Source organism: Myotis davidii, unplaced genomic scaffold, assembly GCF_000327345.1.
Source record: "Myotis davidii unplaced genomic scaffold, ASM32734v1 scaffold334, whole genome shotgun sequence".
Classification (NCBI taxonomy): Eukaryota; Metazoa; Chordata; class Mammalia; order Chiroptera; family Vespertilionidae; genus Myotis; species Myotis davidii.
Window position 1 is genome coordinate 2,559,448 of NW_006285797.1, and position 14,799 is coordinate 2,574,246.

General features: G+C 37.7%; 1 protein-coding gene across 5 annotated transcripts in view; it reads right to left on the bottom strand.

Moving 5' to 3' along the window:
* ZNF451 (zinc finger protein 451) overlaps window positions 1-14,799 on the bottom strand; it is a 103,590-nt gene that overhangs the window by 53,604 nt on the left and 35,187 nt on the right. For all 5 annotated transcript variants that reach the window (XR_001512729.1, XM_015559493.1, XM_006756845.2 and 2 more), the window contains 4 exons: window positions 9,220-9,373; window positions 7,956-8,082; window positions 3,384-3,537; window positions 2,585-2,732 (listed from right to left, as the gene is read on the bottom strand). Coding sequence is in view for 4 of the 5 variants with exons in the window: in XM_015559493.1 (XP_015414979.1) it covers window positions 2,585-2,732; window positions 3,384-3,537; window positions 7,956-8,082; window positions 9,220-9,373 (583 nt within the window). In the remaining variant the exon portion in view is untranslated. The remainder of the gene's footprint in view (window positions 1-2,584; window positions 2,733-3,383; window positions 3,538-7,955; window positions 8,083-9,219; window positions 9,374-14,799) is intronic.

The following is a 14,799-nucleotide window of genomic DNA, read 5'->3' on the forward strand; positions in this document are numbered from 1 at the left end:
GCCAGTCTGAAAACAGCCCTCAGCCCCTCACCCAGGCTGGCCAGGCACCCCAGTGGGACACCCATCCTGATCTGGAACACCCTTCAGGGAAAACCAGTCAGCCCCCGCCCATACACCAGGTATATAATAAAAGGGTAATATGCAAATTGACCCTAACAGCAGAACGACTGGGAATAACTGGTCACTATGACACATACTGACCACCAGGGGGCAGACGCTCAATGCAGGAGCTGCCCCTTGGTGGTCAGTGCACTCCTGCAGTGGGAGCTCTGCTCAGCCACAAGCCAGGCTGACGGCTGCCAGCACAGCAGGGATAGCGGAAGACTCTCCCACCTCCTCAGCAGCGCTAAGGATGTCCGACTGCAGCTTAGGCCTGGTCCCCGCTGACAAGTGGACATCCCCTGAGGGCTCCTGGGTTGCCAGAGGGGTGTCTGACTGCCAGCTTAGGCCTGATCTCCCAGGGAGTGGGCCTAAGACAGCAGATGGTCCCAGACTGTGAGAGAGCACAGGCCGGGCTGAGGGACCCCCCCCCACCCAGTGCACAAATTTTTATGCACCAGGCCTCTAATCCTATATAATAAAAGGGTTATATGCAAATTGACTCTAACAGGAGAATGACCAGGAATGACTGGTCACTATGATGTGCACTGACCACCAGGGGGGCAGACACTCAACGCAGGAGCTGCCCCCTGGTGGTTGGTGCACTCCCAAAGGGGAAGCCCCGCTCAGCCACAAGCCGGGCTGATGGCTGTGAGCACAGCACAGTGGTGGGAGCCTCTCCCGCCTCCTCAGAGGTGCTAAGGATGTCTAGCTGCAGCTTAGGCCCACTCCCCACGGACTTAAGCCGCAGTTGGATATCCCTCAAGGGCTCCTAGGCTTCCAGAGGGATGTCTGACTGCCAACTTAGAACTGATACCCTGGGGAGTGGGCCTAGGGTGGCAAGTGGACATCCCCTAAGGGGTCCCGAACTGCAAGAGGGTGCAGACCATGCTGAGGGACTCCCTGCCCCAGCGCATGAATTTTTGTGCACCGGGCCTCTAGTATTATGATAAAAGTGTAGGTTAAACAGAAGTATCCATTTGTCAAATTGTGAAAGTTAAAATTATACAACTGTAGCCCAGCCAGTGTGGCTCAGTGGTTGAGCATCAACCCATGAACCAAGAGGTCACTGATTTAATTCCAGGTCAGGGCCACATGCCTGTGTTATGGGCTTGATCCCCAGTAGGGGCGTCCAAAAGGCAGCCAATGTTTCCATCTCTCTATTCCTCTCACTTCTTCTCACCCTAAAAGTCAATTTAGCCGTAAAAAAAATTTAAACAAATGCAATTGTAGATAAACTTGTAATGCATTTTAAAGAAATAATAGAAAAAAAGAAACCTAAGAGACAAAGCATCTTTTTTTAAAAAAATATATTTTATTGATTTTTTACAGAGAGAAAGGGAGAGGGATAGAGTCAGAAACACAGATGAGAGAGAGAGAAAAACATCGATCAGCTGCCTCCTGCACATCTCCTACTGGGGATGTGCCCGCAACCCAGGTACATGCCCTTGACCGGAATCGAACCCGGGACCTTTCAGCCCGCAGGCCGACACTCTATCCACTGAGCCAAACTGGTTTTGGCGAGACAAAGCATCTTAATGCAAAGTACAGACTATGTTTGAATCCAGATTCCAATAAAACAAATATAAAAAAAACTTTATGACATAATCAAGAAAATTCGTTAACTAGGTATTTGATGATATTAAAAAACTATTCATTTTTTAAGGTATGATAATGGTATTAATTTTTAAGAGAAGAACCGTTGCCCTAACTGGTTTGGCTCAGTGGATAGAGCGTCGGTCTGCGGACTGAAGGGTCCCAGGTTCGATTCTGGTCAAGGGCATGTACCTTGGTTGCAGGCACATCCCCAGTAGGGAGTGTGCGGGAGGCAGCTGATCAATGTTTCTCTCTCATCGATGTTTCTAATTCTCTGTCCCTCTCCCTTCCTCTCTGTAAAAAATCAATAAAATGTATTTTTTTTAAAAAAGAGAGAAGAACCCTTATCATTTATGTACACATACTGAAATATTTACAGATAAAATGACATAATTTGCTTCAATATAATTTACAGGGATGAGAATATAAATAAAACACACTGCCATGTGCAAAAGGTATATAGGGGTCATTACACTATTCTCCTTTTGTATACTGATTGATAATTTCCTTTGTAAAGACAAAAAATCATACTGAAATCTTCTTAAGATAAATTTGGCCTTTCATGAGATTTAATCTTTCATATAGATATGATATGTTCCATTCTGGTTGACTTAAAGTCATAGTTCTATTTTAACCCTCTCCTTCCCTATATATAACACTCACAGAACACACAGAGAAAAATTACACACAGAACTATTGGCTTGTTTTATATTCACAGCAATATCAATATATCCACTTCTTCCATAACTCTAAATCTCTCATTATGCTAATTTGGTTACTATCCAGGCAAATACACATTCTTGTTTCAAAAGGAGAGAAACATGGAATAGAGCGTTATTTGTTGAATTCCACTGGTGAAGAGCTTATTGGGCAGGATTCCCTTACAAACCTGAAATGGGCAGTGAGCTCCATATGGGAACGCAGTGTCTGGTGGCAGGCCACACACTTAACTTGAAATGGAACATCTTTGCACAGAGAGATCAAAAGTTTCTTTGCAAAAGATGGAAATGATATTGGATATGCTATTCTCCTGTCATCTGGAAAAAAAAAAGTTATAACTTGCAAAGATTTGAGTAGACTAACCCAACCTTTCCTCCCTTTGTCTTCCTCAATATCAGCTGGAATAAGTAAAAGATATTTACATAAAATCTGAAAGTTGCCAAACCGGTTTGGCTCAGTGGACAGAGCGTTGGCCTGCGAACTGAAAGGTCCCAGGTTCGATTCCGGTCAAGGGCATGTACCTTGGTTGCGGGCACATCCCCAGTGGGAGGTGTGCAGGAGGCAGCTGGTTGATGTCTCTCTCATTGATGTTTCTAACTCTCTATCCCTCTCCCTTCCTCTCTGTAAAAAATCAATAAAAATATATATTAAAAAGAAAATCTGAAAGTCATTTTCTAGCCTTAAGTGCAAAAGTTATTGAAAACCACCCAAATTCCCAGATATCATGTATGTAAAAACATTATTCTGAATAAATGTTTTCTTCCCAAGTTTCTTTTCATTTCTCAAAGTAAACCTTATTCTTAGGTACAGATAAGTATTGAGAATCTTTTCTTTTAAAAAAAGAATTAAAAATGTTTCACTTTCACAGTTTGCATACTAAAGTGAGGATAAGAAACCTCAAACATTATCTCAGAAGTATGGAAACTCAGCAAAAATTAAAGTGGTTTAATAATTTTCAGAGAACATACCACCCAGTTTAAAACGCTGATGGAAATGATTCTTTCCAGTCATGTGCTTCAAACACTCATCCTTGCCGCTAAAAAGAAGGAAGCAATTTGGACATGCAAAACACTGAATAATCTGAGGAAGAAGGTTGCTTTTATGTCCATCATCTGCAGCTTCCTAAAACATAAGGCAAAGATGAATTATAGACAACTAAAATCAACCAATATTCAAATTCTTAAAATTAACTTTCAAAGTATTTATTATCTGGAATACTCTCGATCTGTTTTTAACACGAAAACTTCTTCCCTGAGTGAACAATGGAGCTTTTCTCATAAATGAGGTCCCATATACAAAATTTTTAAATTTTTTTCCTTGAAAACAATTATAACTATCTTTCTGTGACAATAAATATACAAGTATATTTGCTTTCTATGTATTTTTCCTTTTTTACATAAATACTCATATGCAATATTATATAAATACATAAATGTTTTCACATCACATACACTTTTTCTAAAGTTTTGCTTTGTTCAATCTACTCTGAAATATAACCTTTGTTTACAAATATGTATTTATCCATAAATAGCTCCATGCTTAATAATTTACATATACAAACAAACATACAAGGGGGATTGCCACTGTTTTATCAAATATATTCAACTTACAGACTCTTCTGCCTCTTAGTTTTCTTATTCCACAATATCTAAAGGAAAGCCCTAAGACGCAAATGGTAAAACTTTAATTCATTCTTAATAATTGTCAACTACTCCATCTTTGGATCTACTATGACTTAGTCAAGTATTCATTTTGAGGCCTTATTTTTTGCCACTATAAACAATAATGTTGTAAACATTCTTGGGTATATATCCTTATTTATAGGTGCTTTCTCTCATTATCAGTGGTCCTACTGGGTTGAAAGGTATATTCTTTGAGTATTAAAAAATGTTATGTGCTTGCTTTTCAAAATGGCTCTACCAATTCACATATCTGTCAGCAATAGCTATTATTTTTGCAGTCTGACAGATGATGTGATACTCATTGTTACTTTAATTGCATTTCCTGTCTACTAGGGAGTTTGAGCATTTATTCATATAATTCTGTGGATATTCCACATTCTATAGAATGCTTATTCATATTCTTTATCCTCATATTTCAATGTTTTGTTTTCTCTCCTTTTGGTCAACTTCATTATCAAAACTCTTTGTCCAATCCTCTATTTTGCAAATATTTTCAAACATCTGTTAATGAATTCTGTATGTGCTCAGTTTAAATTTTGATGTAGTGAAACAGGTATGTCTTTTTTAGCATCTAAGTTTCCAAACTTAGTAAGAGCCTCCTTTATCCCGAAATTTGTTAATGGTCTTTAGAGTAATAGCCTTAAAAGTTGTGTCTTCTTAAATTTACATTAGGGATATCAAAGTAGTTTGTGTAGTCTTATGAGATGAAACTAGAAGAGGATCAGTAAACTTACATTTATATTAAATACATGTCAAGCAAGCACCATTAGGATTCAAAGTGTGCTTTTCCATTTAATTCTTATAATAATCCCATGGAATATTAATTTATTCATTTATAAATAAGAAAGTTGAAACTTAGATTAAGTCAACAAAATTACCATTCCTCCAACCAAGGTGTTACCATAGAAGAGACAAAACTACCATTCAAATACAGCTTTATATCTTTGGTTACAAATTCTATGTTCTTTCCACTATTATCATCCCATTTTAATTTGGCAAGTGCCACACAAAAGATTACACTGGGAAGATATTTTGTATTTCATTAGAAGGTTCTATAAGTTAAGAGCACTACAAGCATTAACCATCAATTTATACAAATGACCCCTAATGAAGACCTCTAAACTAAAAAAATAAAATAATTTTTAGTTCAATTCTGAGTTATAAATGTATTCCATATAATGCTCATTTAAATGGTTTGTTCAATAAAACAAAAATGTGGTTCTACATAAAATTTTATTGGAATATAACTGTTATATAAATGATATATATATTTGCAAATCCCATCTACAAACTAGAGAAAAGAATGGGAAACAGAATGTCTGGTAAGTTCAAGTGCTAAATTTACTTTTACTATTATATATCTGGTTACATTAAAATAACATACATCATAAAACTTTGTATATGTGTGTTTGTGTGTTTGTGTGTGTATACACACACATACATATAAAAAACTAGAACAATAAAATACTACTTCATACCCACTAAAATACCTATTTTAAAAGACAGATAAGTTCTGACAAGGATGTAAAGAAATTAGATCCTAGCCAGGTAGCTCAGTTAGTTAGAACATGGTCCTGATATACCAAAGTTATGGGTTTCAGTGGCGCCGCTGGTGTAGTGGTATTATGCAAGATTCCCAAAGTTATGGGTTTGACCCCTGGTCAGGGCACATACAAAAAGCAACCAATGAATGCATAAATAAGTGAAACAACAAACTGATGTTTCTCTCTCTCTCTCTAAAATTAATAAAAATAAAAAGAATAAGAAGAAATTAGAGCTGCATTCATTGCTAATGGGAAGGTGACATGATATAATAATTAGATAACAATTTGGCAGTTCTTAAAAAAATTAAACATAATTACCATATGACCCAATAGTCACCTGAGAAGTGAATACATATATCCACACAAAGACTTGCACGCTTGTTTATGGTAGCATTACGCACAAATAGCCAAAGTGAAAACAACCCAAGTGTTTATCAAATAGATGAACTGATAAACAAAATGTGGCATATATCCATACAATGGACTGAAGGGTCCCAGTGCACATGCCCGGGTTGTGGGCTCGATCTCCGGAGGGGGGGCATGTGGGAGGCAGTCAATCAATAATTCTCATCATTGATGTTTCTATCTCTCTCTCCCTCTTCCTTTCCCTCTGAAAAAAAAAAAATATATATATATATATTTTTTTTTTTTTAATTAAGAATAAAGTACTGATACATTCTACAACACAGATAAGCCTTAAAAACATTATGGTAAGTGTCACCAAAAGGGCACATATTCTATTATTCCATCTATATGAAATGTCCAGGAAAGATAAAACCAACGAGACAGAAAGTAGTTACCTGGTTTCCTAGGGCTGGGAAGAATAGGCTAGCAAGGGGGAAAAATAACCTTTGATGACAGAATGGCCTTGGAACAGAATGAGAAACAGTGATAGTACCTATTGACCCGCAAGTGACCTTGAGGCACACTGAAGCTTACAGTATACCTTCCACCACCACCACCACCGCCAAAATGGGAGAAAGGCAGGAAGCTATCTAGTGCCAGACCCATTGGATGACTTTAATGTTCAAGAAACGCTAGACTTGCTACTCAAGTGTGACCCAGCAGCACTGGCATAATCTAGAAAAGTGGTTCTCAACCTTCCTAATGCCGCGACCCTTTAATACAGTTACTCATGTTGTGGTGACCCCCAACCATAAAATTATTTTCCTTGCTACTTCATAACTAATTTTGCTACTGTTATGAATCGTAATGTAAATGTCTGATATACAGGATGTATTTTCATGGTTATAAATTGAAAATAATTAAAGCAAGTGATTAATCACAAAAACAATATGTAATTATATATGTGTTTTCCGATGGTCTTAGGCGACCCCTGTGAAAGGGTCAAATTTTGACCCCCAAAGGGGCCGCAACCCACAGGTTGAGAACCACTGATCTAGAAGCTTGTTAGAAACCCTGAATCTAAGGCCCCACCTCAGATCTATTGAGTCAGAATTTTCAATTTTTAACAAGTGATTCAGGTGCACATTAAAGTTTGATAAGCACTTGTCTAGATGGAAGAAATTGGAGATGAAAGAAAAAGGGGAAGGAAGCAAGACAAATAATGCAAACTGGATAATTCCACTCTCTTTCATTAAAGAATGTGATCTTTACAAAATAGAAATCAGTGGTATACGATCTTCTAGCGGCCTCTGCTGGCTGATTCAAGATAGGCAATTGCATACTAGTTTAAAGGAAACTAGTTTAAAGGAAAGGGTCTTTGTGACACATTCCAAAGACTAAGCAATAAGGAGTATTTGTTGAGAGTTATATCTAATATCAAATATGGTTCTACATTACAAGAATGTATATATGTCCCTTGAGATTTAACAATAAGAGTTACAAAGCACAGCCTTCTAAGTACTAGATCTATTTATTTTTTTTAATTTAAATTCTTTATTGTTTAAAGTATTACATGAGTCTCTTTGTCCCCCCTAGATCTATTTCTTAATACTAATGTTAATAAAAGAATTGTTAGGCACTATATGGCTCCAACAGTTCAACATGCAGTGAAAAGCAGTGGACTTCAGAAGGTTCTAATTCTCATCATGTGACTAATTCACAGAGCATCTTAAACAAGGTACGTTAATTTCATAAAGCAACTCCATAAAAAGTAGGGTTTCTATGGTAATCTTCAGGACTGTTAGTTTTCACCTATCAAGTTTGCCTGCCCCCAACAGTTTAATGTTCCAAATCATTTTGCTCTTCATAAACAATCAGAATTTTGATCCTTATGTACATCATTGGGGATTGCAAGCTTAAGAGCAGCAAGAAAAATAATGCCTACTCTTAACTTAGGACATGTTCTTACCTTAGAAAAAAGGTGTTCTTTATACTGTTGTTGAGTAACAAAATTTTTATAACATACTACACAAGCAAAGGAACTGATGGAAGGTCCATGTAGTGTAATTGTTGGATCACATGGAGAGTGATCAAACCTACTTGGCAAAAGAGAGGGAACATTAGAAAAGCTCACATTCTAGGGGCAGAACTATTTAGTTTCATTTGTTAAGCTAAATAAACATACATACACACAATCATAACTCACACTTTTCTACTAAGAAATATCAAGTGGTTCCCATAAGGCTTGCAATCCCTTCAGACAGTGACCCACAGTTAGTTTAAGATTTCATAAAAGTACTCAAGATCCAATAAAATAGATTCAGGCATGTCTGGCCAAACTGGTGCATTTCCAGTTTGAAAACTACAGAGCCATCATCATTTCTTTTGCCTTATTTACCATAAAGTTCACAAATAATTTTAAATGAACCACTGGAATAATAATCTCAAGTCAAGATTTCTGACACCCGATTCCTAAAAATGGCTTTTAATCCTTCTAATGTTCATTTAACATAATTAAAAATTTGTGTCATTTTAAACTGCCTCGAAGACTTTTTAAAATAGTTCAGATACAGTATGCTGCCTACTTATTCACAGACCACTGAAGCTTCCTCTAGAAATCTCTCTTGGTAAGGCAAGGCATAAGTAGGGTGAGACATCTTTAAACTATTAGAAGGGGATTGTAAAGATAAAAATGTTTAATGACTTTAATACTGTCTTCCTTGATATTTACTTTCTCTTGCTCTAATATTCAAAAGTGCAGGAGGTTAATAAGATATGTTTCATAAGCAAAATATCATTAATTTGGCTATATTTTATTTGCCTTTAGCATTTATCTTGCAATGTCACATTAGCTAGACTAAATATTTGTTAAGTGCTTTATGTCTTTTGCAATTTGCATTTATGAGCTGGATTTCTCTAACGCTGATCCAATTGCATAGCAGTGCAAAAATTCTATTCAAAATTTTATGAGACATTTTAGGAATAAATACATATTTAAAGGTCACATGTCTTTAAAGACAAAATATCACTAGAAGAATCTAACTCCACCAAACCTTCCAGGACAACTAAGGGATGTAATTGTAAATAATTATATCTTAATAACACAAAACAATTTGAATTTAAAATATAAAGCTGTAATTACAATGGCAGAGGCACATCATGCTTTCATTTTATGAAATCACTTTGTAACTCACTTAACCTTCAGTGTCCACTGTTCTGAATATCACACTTACCTTTTCAAATGTCCTAAGAGAAGGTGCCCATTATCAAATTCCTTGTTACAATGCATTATGGGACATGAAATTGCTTTTCCAGACACCTGCATTTGGCCTCCTCCTCTTCGGAATGAGCTTTTTGTTCCAGAATTAATTGTTCCTGCTTTGAGTCCTGCATCATTGGACATAAATTCTTAAGTCTCTATTTCAGATACTTGTCCTTTGGACTGGTAATCAAAATTATGACAAAACAATGAAAAATCAACCACATGCATCATAATTAAATATTTATAAACTTTCTTATAAAAGATAGAGTAACCTAAATGTAAATAGTTATTTGGGAAAAGAAGAGAAATTAACATCTCCAATTAGCCTTCTCTTGAAGAAAAAAAATCTGTTTCCTTAAATTCAACACCCAAGAAATATCAAAGATCAAATGCATTAGAAAATCAGTTGCTCTACAGAACCCTTACCTCTCTTCTTTTCATTTGCATAAGTTTGCAAAGATCTTTTCTTCTCTTATTTTCTCTTTTAACCATCTTAAACACATTATAAGGCATAGCTATATTATAGAGGATCTGGGCTCTATAAAAATTATGTTAAACAATAAACTGAGAAGGCAAGAGAAGTAGAGATGACAAGGAGAGAAGGAGAGTAAGTGATACTTTCTGAGGAATCCAGCTATTGATCAATCAGCTCCAACCTGGACATCAAGTAATACAGGTTTCAGTAATAACATTTATAGAACACAAAGCAGAGATTTACTTGTTATCTCCCTTCTTCCAATTCACCCTATTTTGTCTTTTCCCTTTTTCTCCTTTCAAAGTCAATTAGAAAATAGTTTGCCCATCATTACCTTCTCTGAATTAATTCCCTTATTCTGGTCCTTCCTTTCCTTCTTTCCTTCCTTATCTTGGTCTTACAATCACACACTCTTTGAGACTAATACCCCTGGCCAAATTTTTTTCCCACGGAACTCCCAATACATGATATACAATGGAAAATTTAGAATTATGTTGTATGAATAAAGAATTATAAAATTGCCAGGAGGATTCTAACATAAAGGTAGTCTGACTATTGTTTCTCTCTTATTATTATTTCTTGTGGATTGTTTCAATTGGATGTCTTAAATATTTCATACAACAGAAACCTAGGTACTTTTTTAAATACTATTTTAAAAATTGATTTGAGAGGAAGGAGGAGAAAGAGACAAAAAGAGAAAGAAAGAGGAGAAACAATGTGTGAGAGAAAAGCATCAATCAGCTGCCTTCCACATGCATCTGATGGGGGATGGAACACAAAATCTGGATGGGTATGTGCCTTGACTGGGAATCAAACCTACAACCTTTTGGTGTATGGAACACTCCAACCAACTGAGCCACACCAGCCAGGGTGCATATTTATCTTTATGACAGTTTCTACAAAGCCCTTAAGCATTTAACTAGAGAATTTTATTCTTTTAACATCATCTAGTTTTAAGATCTCCAAATAGTTACATATGCTTAAGGTTTCAACCGCCTTTCTGCTCTTTCAGTCCTTCTGGGGGAAAAAACCACTACTAAAAGCTCCCAAAATACTTATAAATGTGTTCTGCCAACAAACAATGAACAGTATAGCATTAATCATATTTTAATCTTAAGGAGGCAGTAAATGACAATATGCCTTTTTATTTTAAAATTTTTAATGCAGCCAGAATTAGGACAATTTTTATTTATTGTCCATCCACATTCCAGATGTCGTACATTATGACCTTTATTTGGCTAAACAGAGGTTCTGGCTAATAGAGAAAACAATCAGTTGAAGGAAAATAAGCTTTACCCATGGAAAGGCAAAGTACAGAGAAATTTAAATAGCTCTTTTCCTTAAATAGTATGCAGTGGTTCTCAACCTTCCTAATGCCGCGACCCTTTAATACAGTTCCTCATGTTGTGGTGACTCCCAATTTCATTGTTACAGGTTGAACATAATTAAAGCATAGTGATTAATCACAAAAACAATTTGTAATTATATATGTGTTTCCGATGGTCTTAGGCGACCCCCGTGAAAGGGTTGTTCGACCCCCAAAGGGGTCGCAACCCACAGGTTGAGAACCGCTGGTATAGAGAGTGCAGTTTTTAAGTTATTAAGAATTGAAATGTATGCAAACTGGCCTAACTGTAAAGGTCTATAAAAGATAGATTTCTAAAGTTAGAGTAATTATAAATAAAGTACTTAAACTACTTCTAATCAAAAACTGAATTATAATAGTTGGATACTTTGGAATAGATTGAGTCTAATGTTGAGTTTAATGTTACTGAGAAGTAGAATCTCACTTTTTTAAAATTAAAGGCTACACTGTCATCTCTGTTTTCCTCAGCTATACACTCTTCAAAGATCCCGACATTCTCTAAAGCCCTTTTGGAAAAGATAAATACCAAATATAGCCCAACACTAAAGCAGCTGTTCTAGCAATAGATCCCAACTTTCAGTTACAGTGTTGCAAGGATCAAGCAAAAAAGATGAAACAATCACATGAAAAGAGCAAAACTAAAGACCTAAACTCCAGGTTCAAGCTTATCAGCCACTGATGTACCAGGTGTGACCTAAAGATATGTAAAAACACAGTTAACTGCCTCATTTGTTCCCACTTGGCCTGCTCAGGTAAATATACAAACAGGTGCTCATGCATTCAATTTACAATGAATTAAAATATTCTGACAATCTGGAGGCCAGAGATTAGGCCTAAAGGGGCATATTACTGGCCCCTAACCATTCTGGACAGGACTTGAAAGTGTTAGATTCATATGAGATAAATGATTTTTAGAAGAGATTTTAGATGTGATAAAACCCTCACTCAAAAAAAGTCAATAAAACTTGCACGTTAAATAAGGGCATCACACACCCTTTCCTGAATAATTTCATGCATGTAGTTTCAGTCCATTTTCCTATCAAAATCATCCAGGAATCTTTTTTTTTTTTTTAATATATTTTATTGATTTTTTACAGAGAGGAAAGGAGAGAGAGAGAGATAGAGAGTTAGAAACATTGATGAGAGAGAAACATCGATCAGCCGCCTCCTGCACATCCCCCACTGGGGAAGTGCGCGCAACCCAGGTACATGCCCTTGACCGGAATCGAACCTGTGACCTTTCAGTCCGCAGGCCGACGCTCTATCCACCGAGCCAAACCGGTTTCGGCAAGGAATCTTCTTAAAAATTACAGGTGCTCTAATTATCTCTGGGGTGAGGCCCAGGCATGTATTTAAAAGCTCCCAGTTGATTCTGATGCAGCTAAGGTGAAACCAAAGAGCTAATCATTACAACTACTGAGAAATGAATGCTTATCAAAAAAGATTTTTTAAATATATATATATTTTTTATTGATTTCAGAGAGGGAAAGGGAGAGATAGAAACATCAATAATGAGAGAGAATCACTGATCAGCTGCCTCCTGCACACCCCTCACTGGGGATCAAGCCCGCTACACAGGCATATGCCCTGACTGGGAATAGAGCCATGACTTATAGATTGATGCTCAACCACTGAGCCATGCCAGCCGGGCTCAAAAAATATTTTTAAAATAACCATAGCCTTAAAAGAACACTCCAAAAAGCAAAACTATTTACCTTAATTTCTGAATCACTTTTGCTAAAATACGTCTGGAATATCAAGCAAGTCTTTTATAGAGCTGAATGAAGTCACATTTGGAACCCAAGTTCTAAGCTTATTTTCTGTGTTCATGCGCAAACATTTATATAGCATCCTTTGGTAAAATATTCAACCAATATTTATTGAGCATCTCTATGCTGAGCATTCTTTTTAGGCACTCACACAAAATAGGATTAATAAGCATTGGTCTCCATTGCCACAGAGCACAGGGTAAAAACTATATGAGAAATGAATAAAGCATTGTGGGATCAAAGAATGCTAAGCAACCAAACTTATCCTATCTAATAAAGAGCGATATGCAAATTAACCATCACTCCATCACAAAGATGGCGGCGGCCACGGAGCTGGAGCAAGCAGGAGGCTTGGTTGCCCCCAGCGATGGAGGAAGCCTAGCTTCCCGCCTGCCCTGGCCAGCCCTCGGCTCTGCTCAAGGCTACAAAGTTTCAATTATAGAAGATAAATAAATACAAGATACCTGCTTCCAGCCCATAGGGGTGGCCAGCCTGAAAATGGCCCTCAGCCCCTCACCCAGGCTGGCCACACCCGCAGCAGGACCCCCACCCTGATCTGGGACACCCTTCAGGGCAAATCAGTCAGCCACCACCCGTGCACCAGGCCTCTATCCTATATAATAAAAGAGTAATATGCAAATTGACCCTAACAGCAGAAAGACTGAGAACGACTGATCACTATGACACACACTGACCACCAGGGGGCAGACGCTCAATGCAGGAGATGCCCCCCGGTGGTCAGTGTGCTCCCACATGGGGGAGCTCTGCTCAGCCACAAGCCAGGCTGACAACTGCCAGCACAGCAGTGATGGTGGAAGCCTCTCCTGCCTCCTCAGCAGCACTAAGGGGGATGGAACACAAGCCTCTCCTGCCTCCTCAGCAGTCGTACATCTGCAGCTTAGGCCTGCTCTCCACTGGCAAGTGGACATCCCCTGAGGCCTCCCGGGCTGCCAGAGGGATGCTGACTGCCAGCTTAGGCCCAATCCCCTGGGGAGCAGGCCTAAGCCAGCAGGTGGACATCCCCCAAGGGGTCCCAGACTGTGACAGGGCACAGGCTGGGCCGAGAGAAGCCCCCTCTCCCCCGCCGAGTGCACAAATTTTTGTGCACCGGGCCTCTAGTGTAGAATAAATACTAGTAAACCTAGCAGCCTCTAGTGGTGAGTATTACCTGTGGGGCTATTTCCACAGGCAAGTAAGAAGAAAAAAAGAGGAAAAGGCATTTAAAAGGAGGATGGGGTGAAGTTGGAATTTGCCAAGCACAAACAGATTAGGTGGCAATAAGAAAATACAGTTTCAGGGAGTGGACAAGTGTCAAAATATCTACAGATTACTCTATTTTGTAAGTGGTAGTTTGACTATTTTTAAAAGCCCTCTAAAAACTAACTTTAGAACAAGATATCCAGGTTCAAAGTTGAACACTGCATGCATTACTAAATAGATATTTAGATATTTCTAATGACGTTTTGCAATTAAACCTCCTACTGAATTAAATCCACAGCTAAGGTTTATGTGGATATCTCAAGCCTTTAAGGCAGTGGTTCTCAACCTTCCTAATGCTGCGACCCTTTAACACGTTGTATGCGGGAAACGTATTTATACGTTTTACGTATTTATATGTTCTACCAGTGTAGTAGAGTGCGGCACACATATTAATACGTTTTTTATAGACTAGCAGTAGAATGCGGGTAACGTATAAATATGTTTATTTTTATACTTTTTTATTGCTCTAAAGGGATGCTAACATGCAGATATATGAATTCCAAAGGACAAAATTTGGGTCTCTAACACATACAATGGTGAATTATGTATGTACTTCCAGGTATAACGGTAATCAATCTATTCAACTGCAAAAATGGCCCGCGCCACCTGTTAGCGAGCGATAAAAACTACCCGCAAACAATGTGTTAAGAAATGACAAAAGAACAGTTGAAATGAAATGTG